Source organism: Danio rerio, chromosome 6 (assembly GCF_049306965.1).
Source record: "Danio rerio strain Tuebingen ecotype United States chromosome 6, GRCz12tu, whole genome shotgun sequence".
Taxonomy (NCBI): domain Eukaryota; kingdom Metazoa; phylum Chordata; class Actinopteri; order Cypriniformes; family Danionidae; genus Danio; species Danio rerio.
In genome coordinates this window covers 36,736,913-36,757,598 of record NC_133181.1, presented here as the reverse complement: position 1 = coordinate 36,757,598, position 20,686 = coordinate 36,736,913, and the positions used below count along the sequence as shown (strand labels likewise).

The following is a 20,686-nucleotide window of genomic DNA, read 5'->3' as shown; positions in this document are numbered from 1 at the left end:
AATTCACAACTGCAATCATATATGGTCTAAGTTTTTCAAGCAACTTCTTGTATTTTTTTCTGAAGCATAATGTGTGTATATTAGGACAAATTGTTAGCATAAGCAGGATTTAATCAGCAGGATCAGCCAATCACATGGCAGCAACTCAATGCATTTAGACATGTAGACATGGTCAAGATGATCAGCTGCAGTTCTGAAAGAAGGGTAATTCAGCTAATTTTAAATGTGGCATGGTTGTTGGTGCCAGACAGGCTGGTCTGAGTATTTTAGGGTGCTTTCACAATTGGTTCAATTGCCTGGAATGTACCCAAGTTCGATTGTCCCCATTTGTTTTCATGCACAACCATCAGGATTTACAGAGAATGGTCAGAGAATGGAAAATATCCAGTGAGTGGCAGTTCTGTGGGCACAAATGTCTTTTTGATGCCAGCGGTCAGAGGAGAATTGCCAGACTGGTTCCAGCTGATATAAAGGCAACAGTAACTCAAATAACCACTCGAGACAACTAAGGTTTGCAGAAGAGCATCTCTGAATGTACAACACGGCAAACCTTGAGGCGGATGGGCTACAGCAGTAGAAGACCAACCCGGGTGCCACTTCTTTCAGCTAAGAACAGGAAACTGAGGCTACAATTCGCACAGGCTCACCAAAAATGGACAGTAGTAGAATGGAAAAACATTGCCTAATCTGATGAGTCTTGATTACTGTTGCGACATTCGAATAGTAGGGTAAGAATTTGGCATCAAAAACATGAAAGCATGGATCCATCCTGCCAGCATGGCTGCTGGTGGTGTAATGGTCTGGGGAATATTTTTTTGGCACACTTTGGTCCCATTAGTACCAATTGAGCATTGTGTCAACGCCACAGCCTACCTGAGTATTGTTGCTGACCATGTCCATCCCTTCATGACCACAGTGTACCCATCTTCTGATGGCTACTTCCAGCAGGATAAGGCACCATGTCATAAAGCGTAATTCATCTCAGACAGGTTTCTTGAACATGACAATGAGTTAACTGTAGTCAAATTGCCTCCACAGTCACCAGATCTCAATCCAATAGAGTACCCTCAGCATGTGGTGGAACAGGAGATTCACATAATGCATGTGGAGCCGACAAATCTGGATGTTTAGCTGACAAATCTGCAGTAACTCTATGATGCTATCATTCATTCATTCATTTTCTTTTCAACTTGGTCCCTTTATTAATCCGGGGTCACCACAGCGGAATGAACCGCCAAATTATCCAGCACATTTTTACACAGCGGATGCCCTTCCAGCCACAACCCATATCTGGGAAACATCCACACACACACTCATACACACATACACTATGGACAATTTAGCCGCAAGGAGAACATTTAAACTCCACACAGAAACGCCAACTGAGCCAGCCGAGGCTTAAATCAGCGATCTTCTTGCTACGAGGGGACAGCACTACCTACTTCGCCACTGCGTCAGCCTGATGCTATATTGTCAATACCAAAATCTCTAGGCAATATTTCCAGTACCTTGTTGAATCTATGCCATGAAGGATTAAGGTAGTTCTGAAGCCAAAAGGGAGCTCAGATCCTTTTTTTCTAAATCCAACAAAAAAAAATTTCAGTGAATTGCCATTCTTTCCTCACTCAATTCAGTATTTGCATGTGCACGTGTCTTGATAAATATAACCTTTTTTAGTTAAAAATATAATTATTATTTGAAATATAACAACAAACATTATTACTTTAGTTGAGTTTATTTGCAGTATTTAAGGCAAGCACATTATAAATTTCCAAAACATGAACAAAATTGATTATTTTACTTTATGAATTGAAAGATTATTTAATTACAGTAAATGTTTATTCTGTAACTCATTACACACAAAACTGTTTCAGCCCCTGACTGGTGTAAAAGTACACTTTGAGCAGAACTTGTTTTTAAATGTATGAAATGTTTCAAACAAAGGGACAAAATCTCTTCAATTTCATGAATATATCATCATTTTGTTCGAAAAGATGAATGAAACTCTTACAGGTTTGATGTGGAATGAGTGTGAGAAAATGAACACATTTTGAGGCAAAGGTTTTAATATCATTCTCTCAGCCAGCAGAGTGAACGTTCCTGTCCTGAAGCTTAACCCCATTCATTTATATAACTGATTCGACCTTTTGGTTTCTGCTAATCTACTCTGGATCTGTCTGGACTCTTTTCCAAAAGGCATCTATCAATCTTCATTCGCACCTACTTAGTCTAAGCCTCTCTTGTTTATCTTTAATTTACCCATTAGCAGGAGAACATGAGCACTGTGAAACAGGTGGGCAAGGTTGGTGTGGTGCAACGGGACTGATGCTAATTACAGCAGCTGGCACAAGCACTTCTGTTGACTTCCACCCATGCACTACACTTTCTGTCAAGGTTAGGCACATGTGGAGAATATGAAGAACTGTGATATAATTAGATTGTAGAAATTGCTAAGACAGGATGTATTATGGTAAAAATATTTAATGTTCTTGTGGAAAAAAAAAAGTATAGCAGTTTAGCCAACGCAATCTTGCGGATATTTGTAACTTTTGTTTTACTGGCTGATTTGTATTCATTTGTACAATTTCTGGTCCCACTTTATATTAGCTGGTCTTAACTATTATGTACTTGCCCTGAAATTAACCATTAGTTACAATGTGCGTATTGTGTATATACATGTTCATTTATTCATTTTCTTTTCGGCTTAGTGGCTTTATTATTCTGTGGTCGCCACAGCGAAATGAACTACCAACTTATCCTGCATATGTTTTACGCAGCAGATGCCCTTCCAGCTGCAACCCATCACTGGGAAACATTCAAACACACTCATTCACACACATACACTATGGACAATTTAGCCTACCCAATTCACCAATACCACATGTCTTTGGACTTGTGGGTGAAACCGGACCACCTGAAGGAAACCCACGCAAACACAGGGAGAACATGCAAACTCCACACAGAAATGCCAACTGACCCAGCCGAGGCTCAAACCAGCAACCTTCTTGCTGTGAGGCGAATATGCTACCCACTCACCATGCAGCAGATATACATGTTTTTACATTAAATACATGCTTGTAAATACATTTATAATTACATTGTTGATCCTTCCCTTACACCTTAACCCACCCTTAAACCTACCCACCAAACCTGTCCCAAACCCTATCTGTATCCCACTTCAAGAGCACCAGAAGTGTTCTGCAATACATTATGAACACATCAAGTGCATTGCATGTATATTTGGATGTAAGTACAGATTAGTTTTTCTAATATTTATATAAGAAACTGACCAAGCCGAGGCTCGAACCAGTGACCTTCTTGCTGTGAGGCGACAAGGCTACCCACTGCGCCTCCTTGTCGCACCTGGAAGTTTATTATACATGCATTTAAATTATTATTATCTGAAAATGCTTTTCAAAAATATAGTAAACTACAAGTGCACATTGAACACTCGAATGCTTCATTTATACATCAGAACTGCTTCTTCACTGTATAGTGCTGTGTGTTGTGTTTTACACAGGGCCAACAAACAGCATGTGGAGGTGTGTGTGGGAGAATTTAATTTGATTCATGAGTAGCTTTAATGGGAAAAACAGAGAAGCGTGAGAGCATCTATAATGTACCAACTGAGAGTGTTCTCTATGAGTTTTGCCCAGCTGCCAAGTGTACTCACTGATGCTGCACATTCATCTCCAGTAAACATGCTACCTTTTCAAACTGCAAATGTTGAGCGACAAAATTCATGTAAAGGGAAACTTTCATCATTTACTCACCCTCGTGTCAATTTAAACTTGAATGACTTGCATGGTTTCTTCTGTGAGAACAACTGTGATGCCCGTAAGGATATATGGCAATATATGAACATAATGAAATACCTATGTATACGTGATTTTTCAGGTTTTTTATTTTTAACAAATTTGCAACAATTCAAAAAATATTTTTTCACTTTGTCATTATAGGGTATTGTGTGCAGAGTTTTGAGGAAATAAATGAATTTAATCCATTTTGGAATAAGGCTGTAACATAAAAAATATGGAAAAAATGAAGCGCTATGAATACTTTCCAGATGCACTGTGTATAGTATTGATTCTAATTGTTTAGTTAATATTTGTGAACATATATGTACATATTGTTGATTCTAATAGTTTATAAGTTGATATATGTAAGCATTTATGTACTTATTATTGATTCTAATTGTTTAATAGTTAATATGTGTAAACATAAAAGTACACGTTTTATTCTAATAGTTTAATTGTTAGTATATTTGAGCATATATGTACTTGTTTGTAATTATATATGTTAAAAGGACAGCTTACCCAAAAATTATACTAATAATTTACTGACCCTGTTTCAATCCTTTATGAGTTGTTTGCTTCTGCTAACCACAAAAGAAGATATTTGGAAATTTGTACTGATTTGCAAATGCTATATCTGTTTTTCCTAACATGGAAGTGAATGATAACAGGTTTTCAGCTTTCTTCAATATATCTTCTTTTGTGTTCAACAGAAGAAAGAATCTCAAAGATTTGGGACCACTTGACCACTAAATAGTACACTTTCATTTTTGGGTGAACTATCCCTTCCACATTTGTATGTCGCTTTGCACAAAAGCATCTGCTAAATGTAAACCTAAATGTGTCTTGAAATTTCTCCTTGAGTTTTCTATGATGTCAAAAAACATATAAGTCAGATCATCAAGGTTTGGACATTTTTGTCATTTTCATTTGAGAGCGAACTCTTTAAAATTAACAGGAAAAAAAAACATGAGGGAAAACAACAGGAACGAGAGAGAAGCTCTCAATTATCATAATTGTCAGGCAATCTAGCAAGTGCTCCCCTGTGTTTATGTTTAGCGTGTGTCTTGATAAAATGCATAAACAGTTATTAATTTGCAAATTTTCTGCTCCTGTCTGTCTTTAAATAGCTTCAAAAATTATTTTAAAAATGTTCGCACGAAGACCATGACTGATTAGTTGGTAAAATTACTTGCTTTAATATTTAATAGAGTTTTTAATATGCACAATGTTAATTACATTTACCTCTTTTGTTGTTGTTTTGCTTGTGTCTGGCGTGAAGGTAAAAAAAAACTATATTAAAGCAGTTTAATATTGCTCCCCAAAGCTGATTCTTTTGAATAATCATGCTTGGCAATAATGATATGTTTTGCAATTCAAAAATCTCCCATATTCCTGATGTCAGACTGGCTGTGAAAATAGAGGAGGGTTTTCGGGCTTTAATGCTCTATCTTTGTTTAAATAACAGCTCGTCTTATATAACAACACAAACGAGAACTCCAGAACATCAACCAGAACCCGTGTTTTGTTGTTTAGTGTTTTTTTTAGTTTGCCACTGCTGATGTAAGGCGAAGACAAGCGAGAATTAGAACAACTTATGATGAATTTGTCATTCTTAAAAAAGGTAGGTTTTTTTTTTTCTAGAAAGAAATGAGACACAAAAGAAGCAGGGAACAGGAATACATCAAGAGTGACAATGGGAAAAAAAGACCAGACCAGATCAGAGAGATAAAAAGACAGTTGAGGACACCTCTGCATTTGCATACTGCTTTTTACATTTAGCAGATCTCATTAACCTGTGCTGAAACTGGCAGAAATTCATACGCCATCTGACACATGCAGAAGCCGTTCCCATACGCTTTTCATCATCTTCTCAGCCCCTTTGTTTTCAGGTCTTACACATCTACATTGCAATAGAGAGAAAGAGACGGTGAAATGTATCTTGTGAGATGACTAAACTCTGCTGGAAGACAGGCCATAATTACACAGTTTTGCCTCTGTTTGTGGGGGCACACATGGAGGGAACATGCCGTACTTATCAGGCAATGAGCGTAGTAGGAAAGTATGCTAAAAATTATATGCATAAATAATGTGATGTTACACTTTCAGAAATAAAGGTACAAACGCTGTCACTGAGGTGGTACCTTTTAAAAGGTACACTTTTGAACCTTAACGGTGCATATTGGTACTTCAAAGCCTATGCAATGGCATCATTGTGAGATTTTATGAAAACATAACCTTTTTAGTTTTGATAGTTTTATTAAATTTAATTATCTTTAATTGGCTTTTAATTGTTTAAACAATTTTGCACCAGTGCTGTTTTCTAATAAGCAGAGGAAAGTAACAAATCACAAATACTCAAACTACTGTTCTTGAGTAGCTTTTCTCAGGAATTGTAATTTACTAAGTAGTTTCCCTTGAGTACTTTTTTGGTACAGTATTTTTCCTTTTACCTGCAGTCACTACTTTACTTTATTCTTGACTATGGGGATTAGAAAAATCAGTCCTGTGATTCCTCTTCAATCAAATCTCACATAGAAGGTAAATTGCATCATAATAAACTACCTCAAGACATGGGGCATTTATTCATTTTTACAGTTTGGAACCATTAAAAGTGTCCAAAAACATGTCAAAAAATCTTTACAGCTATTGACCCAGATACTGTTCACTCTTGAGAAGTTGACAGATGCTTTGACCGAAATGGCCTTAAACACCCAGCAGGCACAAGATGTCAACATGATGTTACAGTAGATCGACTTTGTACCCCAACGTCGTGGGGATGTTGCATATTGTTTGGAAATGAATCGGGTTAATGTCAGAATCCAACGTCAGGTCGACGTCAATTTTGGTCACCCGACATCACAACCTGAATCTAAACTAAAATTACCTCTTAAGATGTTGTGTGCCTGCTGGGCAATAACTAAATTAAATTGCACTTCAGAATGTTACGTTTACACACATCCACAAATTACATGTAAATGCATCAGCTTATAACAGCGCAACACTCACTACTCTTGAGTACTTTTGAAAGAGCGACTTTTTACTCATACGTTGAGTAATATTTAAAACAGATAATCTCACACTACTTGCAATACATTTTTAAGCAAGTAATGGTACTTTTAGTACCATAGAGTGGTGCGGACTAGCAGCGGGAACACATCAAATCTGTTCCACCTGATGGAACATACTGAGAGTCAGAATCAATGACAGAAGATGAGGCATCATAAAAGTTTAAACCAACCTATCCCCTCACTATACACCTTCCAGACACTGACACCAAACACAGATGGCTATGAGGCGCCGAGTAGGATTTAAGTCAAACTTTGCTCATCAACACATGCATATATGTGGATTTTGGTATTATTTTGATTGTTAAATATTCAGCATATACAAAAAAATCTGATAAAAATTTCTGTCCATCATGTTGGTCGAGCTAACCCCCATAAACTATGTCTAATATATATATATATATATATATATTACAACAAAAATGCTGTATTTACATTTACAGCACCATTTGTCTTGCTCTATATGTATTTACAGAATTGTTTGTCTTTATTGTAAAATATACAGTGATTTTTACAATGCAACTTTAAAATACAGTAACATACTGCACAAATGTCCTACAGTATAATTCATTTTATATTACAGTCAAATACAGTGTAATTAAATATATAATATAACAATATATATATATATATATATATATATATATATATATATATATATATATATATATATATATATATATATATATATATATATATATATATATATATATATATATATATATATATATATATATATAAAACAGTGTAAGTAAACATTTAACAGTATTTATTGTTTCCTTCTAAGCATTTTTTCACTGTAGCATTTTTATTGTAGCCTTTATATATATATAATGCAATTCGGCTACCACAAAAGCAGATTGACCCCTTAAAAAGTTTCAAACCCTTGAAGACCTTTTCCTACCAACTTTTCCTGTCATGACATCTTAGCATAAAGCTTAAGCCCTGTGGTTGTTGACGAGCAGAAAAACACAGCGAGAGAAAAAGAATAGCGAAAAGAAGGCAAATAAGAAGTGGATCAAACAATACCAGTGCATGTCAGCTCAAATTGGCAGTGGCGAGTGACTTCAGGGATTCAGGATTCTCTTCAGGTCATGAAGCATTTCATCAGGCGTGTGGAGAAGAACATGAGCTCTGCCGCCACACACACGTTTACAAGCTTTTCACGGGCCCCAGATTTGCCCCTCCAGCCTCTTGACACACATTGGCATATGTGAAAAACATCTTCACATGTGCACGTGCCAGACTGATCTGTGCGTGGCCTCTGCATATTGATGCTGTTGGGTTTGACTGAGTGAAGGGGCAACTAACTGAGTTCTGGTCCCATCTGGTGGCCTTCTAGTCATAGGCCAAGTTTGGATATGGGCTAAATATCATTAAATAATAAAAATAATATATTGTTAAGTACAGCCCTATTGTGATATGTAATTCTTGTTCAAATATTTACCAAGTGATGTTTAACAGAGTAACTTCAAAATTTTTTCCTTATTATATTTTCTTCTGAAAAAAAGTCTTAGCTTAAATTAAAGGTTTAATTACATAAATTAGTATCTTATTTTATATATATATAAACACACACACACACACACACACACACACACACACACACACACACACATATCTATACATATACATCTACATATCTATATCTACATATCTATAATTAATAAGATACTAATTTATGTAAATAAACCTTTAATTTAAGCTGAATGCTTTTATTTTGCAAATTAGTGAAATATGCTGTACTGTCATCAATGTCATTGGTATTAAAAATTTGTTATTAAAACTAATATGCATAACAATGTGTTGAAAAAATATGATCCCTTCGTTAAACATCAACTGGGAAATAAAAATTTCCAATTCGGGCTAATCATCTTGTCTATATATATATATATATATTACAGGTGAAGCTACACTGGTCTCATGTCTCATGGTTTGATTCGGTTGTGATTATCATGCCATCAATACAGTTTAATTCGATATCTCGGTGCATCGACGATACTTTCCATACACAACTTTGTATTTCACTTCACAGCACAAGAATTCTTATATTAAAATGTATAAATAGATTATATTTATATATTATTTGCAATATAATTTTGTCCTTTAATACAAACAGTCAGAACTGTATCTTTAAAATCTCAAGTACAGGCACAGAACAACATGAGCATTTATAGCAAATAAAGAAATATAAATATCCCGCTCGCTTTATGAGCCCTGTCCACCGAGTTCTTACACCCCTTTAATTGGTCACATGCTCAACAGAAAAAGCTGCGACTGGTGCGGAGGAGAAAATTCGCTCTGCAGATGCGCTCGTGTCTGTTTCCAAAAGTATCGCTGTAACAGCTGTGAGGAGAGGAAAGGTCACTCCAGCAGGTCAAAGAGCCACAGAGAGAGAGAGAGAGAGAGAGAGAAATATGAAGTTTACTTTCATTTTCTCAATCACAGTGAAAAAGGGGCTTCTGCTGTAACTTCCGTAACTTCAGTGTCAGTGAAAAGACAGTCCAGCAAACACACACACAGTGAATTGTGCAGAGTTTCTGCGTCTTTAAGTAGTTGGATTGTTTTAATTACTCTCGCCTCCCTCACTATAGTAAGCTACCGCCACACAGCGCATGTGAGAAAAATGACATAAGTACGTAATAACCTGTTATGATGTATTACTGAACCGATACCAAATTGTCTGTGTGTACCAAAGAAACAATTAATTTTGACACCCCTAATATATATATATATATATATATATATATATATATATATATATATATATATATATATATATATATATATATATATATATATATATATCTGGGCTGGGTAATTAATCAAAAAGTAATTGAAATCGACATTCAAAACCTATAATAGATCAAGTTTTTCCATGTCATTTTTTTTTCAGAACCCGCTCTGTTGAGGCGGATTAATACTTCTTCAGCCACTTTTTTACATTGAAATATTGGTTCACACAAGATGCAAGAAATGCACCATTTAAAATATTATTTATAGGATATAAAGGAGTTATTTTATTTAGAACAGACACTACTTATTTTGTACAATTAATATGAAAAACACTGAAAATAATTTATTTTTTCAGGTTATTTATTTGAACTTTTTATAAGAAAAGTTTGTTTTAGGCAATGTGTGTTTTAATTTCAGTTATTCAATGTTGATGTTCAATAAATAATCATGGATAATAGATAGTTTGTGTTTCCTTCATTTTTTTTTAAATCAAGTAATGCACCCTTTATTCAAAAATCTTTCACCTGTAATATGTGAGCATAGTTACTGTACAAAACCTGTCAGTAAATTATGAGGGCAAATAAATTAAATATATAAATAAAATAATTGATTAATCAGTATGTATCTGAATAACGACTACCCAGAAAAATGAAGCACTGTTGATTTTAGCAGGCTATTTTATCCACACAATATGCAGGTGTTTCCATGAAGATAAGGACTCAATTTCAAAATGATGTTCTACATAATTTAATTTACAATATGAAAAGTGACAGCTGATAGAAAGAAGAGATAATTCCTTCGGGGGGAAATGCTGGTACACACACACACACACCTATCAAAACGCATATGCTACAAAGTGATGTATATATTAGGACATTTTTAAATAATAATGTCATTTTTAAGGAGACTAAGGCATCTTAACAGTATAATCTGACACCGATACACTGATTCTGAAACTGATAATCTGATTTCTCTCATGACAAAGGCTACAATCAAGTTCCTTTTAGCTGCCAAGAAAGCAGAGAACTGAAACATCTTAATATTGTTGACAAGTTTAAAGGGTTCTAAGTATGGCTTGTATATATAGGTGCAACATTATGTACAATGGGAATATTTATAATAATAATAAATGTTTGAATTGTGGATGTGTGTTTTCAGCTGCTGTACAATATGCCTAAATTATAGTATATTAAAGTTCAATGGCCAGTGCCATTAACGTAGTAAATATCTTTCCTATGAAAAATAAATTAATATAAAAAAAAAATCACAATTTCATGTGAAGAATAACACTGCATTTATTCTGAGTGTGATTACTTGTAGACGGCAGAGGGGGGCACCCAAGGTAACAATATATAATGGCCAGCAGGTCCTGATGATATAAAGTTCGTCCACATGGGGGCGTCACACAGGTCAGTGTCACAGTGGCCTCAAAGCCATACAGTAGTCACCATTATCCGTGTCAAACGATTAAACTGGATGTCTGGGATTACTTTGGTTGACTGTAAGAAGAGTTTAAGCAGTACTTCAATATATTAATTTTATATTAATAAATATGCTTTATGGGATTAAATAAAGATGAATATTCACCAGGTTTGAACAATGATAAAGACTTGGGAAATGCTACTGTAATATAAGACATTGGATTGGTGTAACATTGGACACCAGAGGTTTATTGCTGCCCATTATACCGTTAATTTTCCAGGTTGAGTACTTGTTAAGTGTCCTACATTTGATTGCAGTGTGTTTTAGTAGATTTTCAAAAGCATTGCTCGAGGGAGGACAAAGACACTTGATTGTGAAGTGGGACTAAATGTTATTTAATTCAATAAATAATATGCACATTTGCTGGGAGTAAAGTGGCTTTTCCAATAATAAATGACCAATAAAATGCTTTTAAATATTGCACAAATTAATTTGTTTGTTTGTTTGTATTAATAATTATTATTCATGATTTAATTACAAGATAGTTTTGTTGAGCTTCTATTTTAATAGCTGTAACAATATGAAACCTGCAGCAGCAATATTATTTACAATGTAACAGAGACAAGTTTAGGTTAATGAATGATTCTTACAGGTGATTTAGATGATTAAATGCCCTTCAAGCTGCAACCCAGTAATGGGAAACATCCATCCACACTTGTTTACACACATATATGGCCAATTTAGTTTATTCAATTCAGCTGTACTGCATTGTTTTTGGGCTGTGGGGAAAACGGGAGCACCAGGAGGAAACCCATGCTAACTATACTGAGCCATCATGTCGTCCTTAATTATGACATGAAACGATGAACTGCACAGCATAATTATTCTGATTTTTAAACTTTATATACATGTTTTTAAAAAGTCTAGAGAACATTTTCAGAATAGTGCCACTTTAATGCTTTATCTGAAAAGCTTTTAAAAATAACAATTTGTTGATTTTTTCCCTAAGAAATCCACTCATGAAGGATGCATTTTCAATTTTAATTAAATAACAAGTTTTAAAAATTTTGTCAATTTTGTCAAATTTTAATATTTTTCAGTGTCATTACTTAAATCTTTCTGAATTTATCCGCGTTTGTTGATTTGATAATTTACTTAATCTTATTACCTTAAGTAATACACATTTCCAACTGTTTTCAACTGTAACACTTTTTGATGTTGTTTTTATTTTATTTTGATGATCCCTGTTGCACATTTTGTTAACTAAAATTTGCATTGCAACCACTTGTCAATTAATTTCTTATTTGAGTATTAGTAGACTGTCTGCTTTATATCTGCTGATACTGCTCCTTTAACAGACATTTAACTGACTAAAAGTGTCAAAAGTATATGTCAACTTACACAAACCCTAACCCCATCCTAGTCTTATAATCTAATGAGAGTTAGTTGGCATGCAGATGCAATTTAAATTGAATTCAACAAAATGCGTTATAGGTCACTTTAAAATAACGTGATACCCAAAAATAAATTACAGTTGAAGTCAGAATTATTAGAGCCCCCATATATTTTTCCCCAATTTCTAAGATTTGCAACACATTTCTAAACATAATACTTTTCTTCTGTAGATCATCAGAAAAAAATATTGCTTAAGGGGGATAATAATATTGAAAAATAAAAAAATAAAAAATTATAGGAAATACCGTGAAAACTTCCTTGCTCTGTTAATCATCATTTGGCAAATATTTAAAAAGGAAAAAAAACTATTAGCAGCAGGGCTAATAATTTTGCCTTTAACTATATAGAATTTTATTTTGTTTTCAAACTTTTGACCATTGTTTTCTAACTTTGAAAATTTTGAACTATGAAACAATTACAAGATAAATAGCCTAACTTTCAAAACAAATGTAAGAAAAATATCAAACAAATAAACTAAAATACACAATAACAAGTAGGCCTAAGTCACAATAGCCTTTTTTTGTCTTGTGTTATTAAAGGTAACACCCCAGAGTAACAAGAGCAGCTAGGAGGAGTTTGCATTGCATCATCATTAACCGCGTGACGTTGTCAATAACTCTCAACGAGGAAAGTTAAATATTGAGAACGAAGTGGGTAAAGTGAGCTGAAACACAGTACCTATGAGATCAATCACTGCTGCATTCCGACAGTAGCTACAAAATCCACTGGCAAGCCAGGTGAGAGTCGCCTTCTAGGAAACATCCAGACTCACAAGCACAGCTGAATGGCTTATAATTTCAAAAGTCTCGCCTGCACTTTCCACTGAGGCTTTTCTTTGCTTGCGCACTGGAGCGTATCAAGTTTGCATATGATGAGCCTCGAGGGTTTGTGAGAACAGCTCATAAATGTCCACTAAAGCGGATAGGGGCGCACAGGTAGATGCGACCCACCTAGAGTGCCTGAAAGCGGAGTGGGTTGCAGACTGCGCCGGACGGGAGGTCATGGGCACGGATGAAGCTCCCGCGGCGCGCAGGCTCAGCCGCAGCCCGAAGTGCGCTCGCTGCAGGAACCACGGCGTCGTGTCGCGCCTGAAGGGCCACAAGCGCCTGTGTCGCTGGCGGGACTGTCAGTGCGCCAACTGCCTGCTGGTCGTGGAGAGGCAGCGAGTGATGGCAGCTCAAGTCGCCCTACGGAGACAGCAGGCCACAGAGGTTGGTGCACTGAGCAGAGCAGGGCAGTAGTGCTCCGGTTGAACTAAAATGTCATTTGCACAAACTAAAATAAAATAGTAACTCCGACTCCGAATTGGTTTTGAGCAGATATATACTTGGCGGGCGCAGGCATGAACAAACATTTCAGCATCGCTTTCTAAAAATTACACATGCAGACAATTATTAGGCAATTATGTACAGTATATAGGCTGTTCGATTTGTAGGCTATATTAAATTAAATACGAAACATGTTTGTATTGATGTCGCAGTCCTTACATAGTTATTTTTATGCGAAAAGTGAGAATATACAATCGCAGTACATAATAAAGAAAATGCAAAAAAAGAAAACAACAACAACAAAAAACATAAACAAACAAAAGGGGCTTATTTCTAGCCCTTATTATATAGTGTTTTTAAATAAGGTTGAAATTATAGTAAAAGGAAAAATAAAAACGTGATTGTAGTCAATACGTAGAAAATAGTTATTTAAACTTACATGTTTACTCTAGTAAAACGAAAAATAGGGTTACATTTTAAAAGGAAATTCCAGTTTCTGCAACAACAAAAAACAAAAACTTGTCTGATGTACACTTTATAACGTGATAACCTGCTGTACTATTTGAGTTAACCTGGTAAAATTAGTTTAATTTAAATTAGTCTATAAAGGTTGTTGAGTTTAAATATTACTAACTGAATAAAACCAGTTAATTTATATGTTACCATTCTTAGCCATTTTTTTTTTCAGTTTATAAAGTAGCCTACACACTTCAAAGAACACTATCGTGTTAAATATATGAATCTTAAAAAAGTCTATTGTAGGAGCACAGTGAAGTTGTTACAATTAAAAAAAATGTATTAGGGCAGAATTTAGTTTTTGCAAATTGAACTGTAACAACAATCTATTTTTATATACAAAATTATATTAAACGCTGCCATGCTCGTGTATATGCACACACAGAAAACCTGTCACTGGCACAAAACCATTTGAAAAGATACACCTTTATACCATACAGGTGGACATTAGTACGTTAAGGGTACACTTTTGTACCTATAGGGTATACTATGGGGTACACATTTGTACTTTTTGTGCTTTTAATTCTGATTCTGTCTACAAATTATACACTTCAAATAATACCACAGTACTGTTTAGTTTCAGTATATATATATATATATATATATTTACAAAATCAAAAATGATATAACATTTTTTTAAATATAGTGTTGTTGTGCCTCATGTTTTTGGCATTTTTTTCCAATGGTAGTAAACATCTATGTTACATAACATAACATAACACAACTGGGAGGAAATAAAATGTTTACCTTTTTGTAACTACGCACATTTTTAAAAGATGGTACTTTTATGTAAAACACTGTTAAATTCTATTACATTCAAGTAAAGATTTGTGGTATTTTGTCAATAGATTTGAATACCACAATATTACACTGAATTATGTTAAGTTTGATCATGTTGAACTTTATTTATCCTTCGATCATCCCAAATGCTCTAGTTATTTTCAAATCATATTTTAGTCATAATTAATATTCGCTTCTTCTGACTGTAATAAAAGACATTATCGTGTTTTTGTTTTAAGCCTTTGTTAGACAGATATTTGGTACATAACATGGCCTTAATTTCAACATCATCAGAAGTGTTTTCTAGCATTATTCATGTCATCCATCCCATGAATTAATTCTGAGTTGCTTTTGTTCTCATCAACAGGGTAAGAAAGGTCAGAAAAACAGCGCTGTTCTCAGACGCACAGCTTACCAGCGCTACACGAGGGCACCGAGTCTCTTGGCAAAGAGTATTCTAGAGGGTAAGCCTTAATTAATGCACATCTTATTAACACAATTGCTCCCCGAAAGGCGACATCAGGAGAAACTGGATTAGTTCACCCGTTATACCACAGAACCCTCTGTCGAAAATAAATCTGTTTATGTTTGTGTAAGGTAATTAAAATTATGCAAATGAATAGAGGAATTACAAAAAAGAAATTGGCTCATATGACTGCTCTGGACTTTGATTTTCCCTGGTGTGTTTCTCGCTGTGTCAACATTAAGGTCAAACTGATTTTATTGTTATCATAAATTTGAATAGACTTAATGTGCATTTCTTTGTTGCAGTAAAATGTTTAGAGAAGTTATACGTTATGAATTATATGAGTTCCACATGGACTATGAAATGGATTTTTAATTTCTTAGAATTATTTGTATGCCTAATTTCACAGTAATTAAGAAATACATTAAATGGCACTTTATGGGAGTTGTGTTCAAATTTGGATCATAACTGGAGGTTTGTTTTGAATTTGTTTTGATAGTAATCTTGTCAGTTAGGAATATATATTGTAAAAAATTATTATGTCGAAACATTTTTATTTCAAATAAATGTTGTTTTAATTGCAGTTCATTTTCTGCTAATCAAGGTATTCTAAAAATAGACCATGGTATTCTATTATACAGAAATACAGAGCAAATATACAGAAAATTGCAGCACAACAGTTTTATCCCTGGTAGTGCATTAAAAATCTATATTATCTTTTATACTATATTTTCACATTCTAGGTCAGGATGGACCCAAACAGTTGTTATTTCATAAAATAGTAATGATTTTTTTACAACATAAAAGCTAAAAGCATCGATTCAACAACTTATAATTGCTGATTAAATGCCACAATCTAATGTTGTAATCATTTTTAAATATTTTTTTTCTGTATTTTTGCAAACTTCATTGGATTTACAAATTACATATGAGCCATGCCAAAAGAACTATATGATGCAAATACAAAAATTGAGAATTATCAGTGTTAATGCCACCAAATTTCAATTGAATTTTCAAGTTAAATAAAATCCTTTAAATGTATATTTCATGATGGTTCAAAACGCTACATTTTCATTTATTAAGAAAAAAATATTTAAGAGGGATGCAGAGTACATTTATCAGAAAAATCCACAAAATTAATAAAAGTGTCTGAAATACCATATGGAAACACATTGCTGACAAATTTAAGTCTGTTCTTCTTCAGCTATCTATTATATTAGATATATACAGTTAAGCCCGAAATTATTCATACTCTTGTAAAATTCTGACGTAAAGGTACTTTTATTCAACAAGCAAAATTTTTTGACTGCATATTAAATAGGAATTTTTTTAACGACAATAAGACGATCTTCAAGAGGCATTTTTGCCAAAAAAATCTCAGATTTTATTTTACATTTGAACAAAACTTTATGAAGCTTGACTGTATCTTGTCTGAAGCTTGACTATATCTTGGTCCTAAATGACCCAAACATGAAAAATGTAACCTTTTAAAATGGTTGCTATTTTTTTTAATTGCTAAAACAAATCCTAAGTAAATTAAGTAATTGAAATCTTGACATGTATCTTCTTTTTTAGATCCAAATGGACCTAAATTTACTATAATGGTAAAAAAGTATTTTCTTATGCAGCAAATCATGATATTTGGCTGATTTCATAAGTATCATATTATACTGTATACTGGAGTAATGATGCTACAAATTCAACTTTTATCACAGGTATTACTATTTAATGATTTCTAATAATACAACTCTAATCACAAAATGTTGTGACAGAATGGAAAATGCAAATAAAAGATTTCTAAATTTACTTTGACTTGTTTTTTATTGTAGACAAACAATTTGTAATGTGTTCATCATTTATATATATATATATATATATATATATATATATATATATATATATATATATATATATATATATATATATATATATATTTCCAAAATAAACACATATTGCAATTTGGTTATTGCAAAACATTAAAAACAGAACTTTAAAGTTAGAACATTGCCATTCCTTTTCACAACACTCAAAATATGTTTAGGACCTGAAGAAATTAATTAATGAAGTGTTTCAGGTGTAATTTTGTCCCATTCGTCCTGCTAACAAGTCTTAAGGTGGGCAACAGCATGGGCTCTTTGTTGTCACATTTCGCAATTTAAAATGCACCACACAATCTCTATTGGAGACAGTTCGGGGCTGCAGGCAGGCCAATAAAGTACCTGTATTCTCCTCCTCCACAGCCAGGATTTTGTAATGTGGTAGAATGTGGTTTTGCATTGTCTTGTTGAAATATGCCTGGGCATCCATGGAAAAAAACAGCATATTGTGCTCCAAAATCTCTGTACTTTTTTAGCATTAATGGTGCCATCACAGAAGTGCAAGTTACCTTTGCCATGGGCACTAACAAAACCCCATACCATGACCGACCCTGGCTTTTTGACTTGTTGCTGGCAAGAGTCTGGATGATCCTTTTCTTCTTTGGAGCACATTGGGTCCATTTCTACCCAAAAAATACCTGAAATACTGAATTTGATCAAAGTACTGTACATGTTTCCACTGTTTGATGGTCCATCCCAGATGCCTCCGAGCCCAGAGAAGTCGATGTCGCTTCTGATCCCTGTTAACATATGGGTTCCTTTTGGCACAGTACAGTTTTCACTGACATTTGACATTTCACTGACAAAATAACTATGTATTTTGGTACTTGACAAAGGTTTGCCAAAATAGACCTGAGCCCATGTGTTGATATCGCTTATAGATGAATGACGATTCTTGATGCAGTGCCGCCTGAGCGATCGGAGATAACGATTGTTCAGCTTAGGCTTGCGCCCTTGATCTTTATGTACTGAAATTCTTAAAGATTCATTGAATCTTTTAATTATGTTATGCACTGTTGAAGGTGAAATATCCAAATGTCTTCATATCTTTCTTTGAGGAACATTGTTTTTAAACATTTCAATAATTTTCTCATGTGTTAGTTGGCAAACTGGTGATCCTCAGCCCATCTTTGCTCCTACAGCACTGGACCTTCCTTGGATGCTGAATTTGCACTAAATTATAATTACAATCCCCTGTTAAAATCATGCGTTTCAAATCACTTCATTATTTAACCAATTTACCTGATTACTAGCCCTAAAATGATCCTGTACTAACTTTTTTGGAATATGTTGGACGAGAAAGGATGTACGTTTACAAATGAAAAGTTGAATAGACAAAACATGAAATATTTTGTGTTCATATTGTCTGCAATGAAATACAATTCAAAGTACATTTGTAAATCACTATTTTCTTTTTTTATTTGCGTTTCCTTTTTTTCTGATTTGTGGTTGTATTTTGCAATATTAGACATTTTGCTGTTTGTTTATCAAATAAATGCAACTTTTGATGTTTATAAGATATTAATAACCTTAACCATGATGTTATTAATCTCAGAAATAATCTTCAAAAACAGCTTGAAATAGTCTCTGTGATTTTTAGAGCTACTCTTTTAACACTCCCCTTTCACGCTCTATAGGCTACAAGCCACCAGTACTGGAAGACTGGCCGAAGCGACTCCACCAACCCCCCGTGAGTGTTCGGATGAGGAAGAGAAGAGCGTTTGCTGATAAAGAGCTGGAGACGGTGATGCTGGAGAGAGAGCTGAGGCAGAGAGACATAGAGGAGCTGCCCTCTCTCCTCCTGCAGGCTGTGGTGCCCTCTGCCCCCTCCCCGTATTTCTTCCCGTTGTCAGACCCAATCATGCCCACATTTGTGCCTGTTTCCAAAAACAGCCCACCTTTGACTGACTGTGATCTCCGTCAACACGGGCTCAAATCTAAAACTCTAGACACACTGACAGATGACGTCTCTCTGAGAGTGTGCAAGAATTGGGACATTTTCAGTTCCATTCAGTCCCCATTGCAATGTTACAACAGCACAAGCCCAGGTGTCAACTTGGTTAAAAACACACCGGACAGAAGCTTTTCTGATTTGTATGTCAAACCAAAATTTGCAGTTGCTGACATCATGTCAAAGCAAGACATTCCTCCAATACTGAACATGGCGGATGTGTTGATACATGCAAAATCGCCACACAAACGCTGCAGGTCATTGGGACATGAGGCCTCTGTACGTTTGGACTGTGTGGAGGGTGCTAGTAAAGACCCCGTCAAAAAAGCTGTAACACGGCCATTACCCTTTTCTGTCGAGGCACTGCTCATGAGATAATATTTTTTTTTCACTTTATAATGAGGTTTAATTCATTAAAAGTACAAAACTTGACTTTTACATTTCAGTTAAGAACAGTAAAGAAGATTTTTAGCTAAAACTGTGGTCCTTGGTTATTCAGAAAATGCAAGTGAATGGTGCATAGAGTTAAACAAAAACACTCACATACAGAGCATACAACATTAATATAAGTGGCTCCTTTTGGTCTGGTTGATTTAGACTGTTATAAATACACTCAGGACCATTTGCTAGCTGTGGATGAAAGGTAATAGAGCTGATAACAATGTTCGTCTTCTTGCATATACTGACATTTTGAACTTAATTCATCAGCATGAGCATTGGGCCTTACTTTTGGTTTGCCTGTATATATTGTCTGACTCTGAAAGCACACACAGTTCTTGCATTTGCTCTTGCATTTTATGAAAGACCAAGTATTCAGCTAATGAAATCTATTTGTTTTACTCAAGAGAAAACGTCTTTTACGTATTGGATGTCAAGATGTTTAATGAACATAACACTAGCCATTTAACATAATTTTGTATTTATCATAACTGCATTCTAAAAACAAACTTAAAGTTTTACATTAAGTTAATGTTATGCTATTGTAAACAAACATTAATAATGAACAACACTATATTACAAATGTAACATTAACCTACATTAACAAATGTTGTTAAAAAGATATATAAAGAAGTCTTTGAGGATATTCGTAAACGGATGATAATAAATAAAACATTTTGTGACATTTTCAATTTAAAATTCACCAGAGCAGTGTTGGGGAGCAACTAACTGAAATATGTGTAGATTATGTGTCATCTAAGCAGCTGACATTTCTATTTCTACTACTAATAAAAATAAATGTTTTTTTTTTCTTAAAACAAGCTGCATTTCTCAATGATTTGCCAAAAATATGACACCACAGATTGTGTTAGATTTATTCTTAATATAGTCAAACAAAGTATCTAATATTTCTGA

The 20,686-nt window shown here is 34.4% G+C and overlaps 1 protein-coding gene and 1 long non-coding RNA gene across 2 annotated transcripts in view; one reads left to right on the top strand and one right to left on the bottom strand.

The window, feature by feature from the left end:
* LOC141386313 (uncharacterized) overlaps positions 1 to 20,686 on the bottom strand; it is a 152,329-nt gene that overhangs the window by 19,253 nt on the left and 112,390 nt on the right. The gene's annotated exons all lie outside the window — the stretch shown is intronic.
* On the top strand, positions 13,381 to 19,711 carry dmrt2b (doublesex and mab-3 related transcription factor 2b). Its single transcript, NM_001079976.1, is given in 3 exon segments — positions 13,381 to 13,686; positions 15,407 to 15,503; positions 19,020 to 19,711. Coding segments are annotated over 3 exon segments (1,095 nt in total).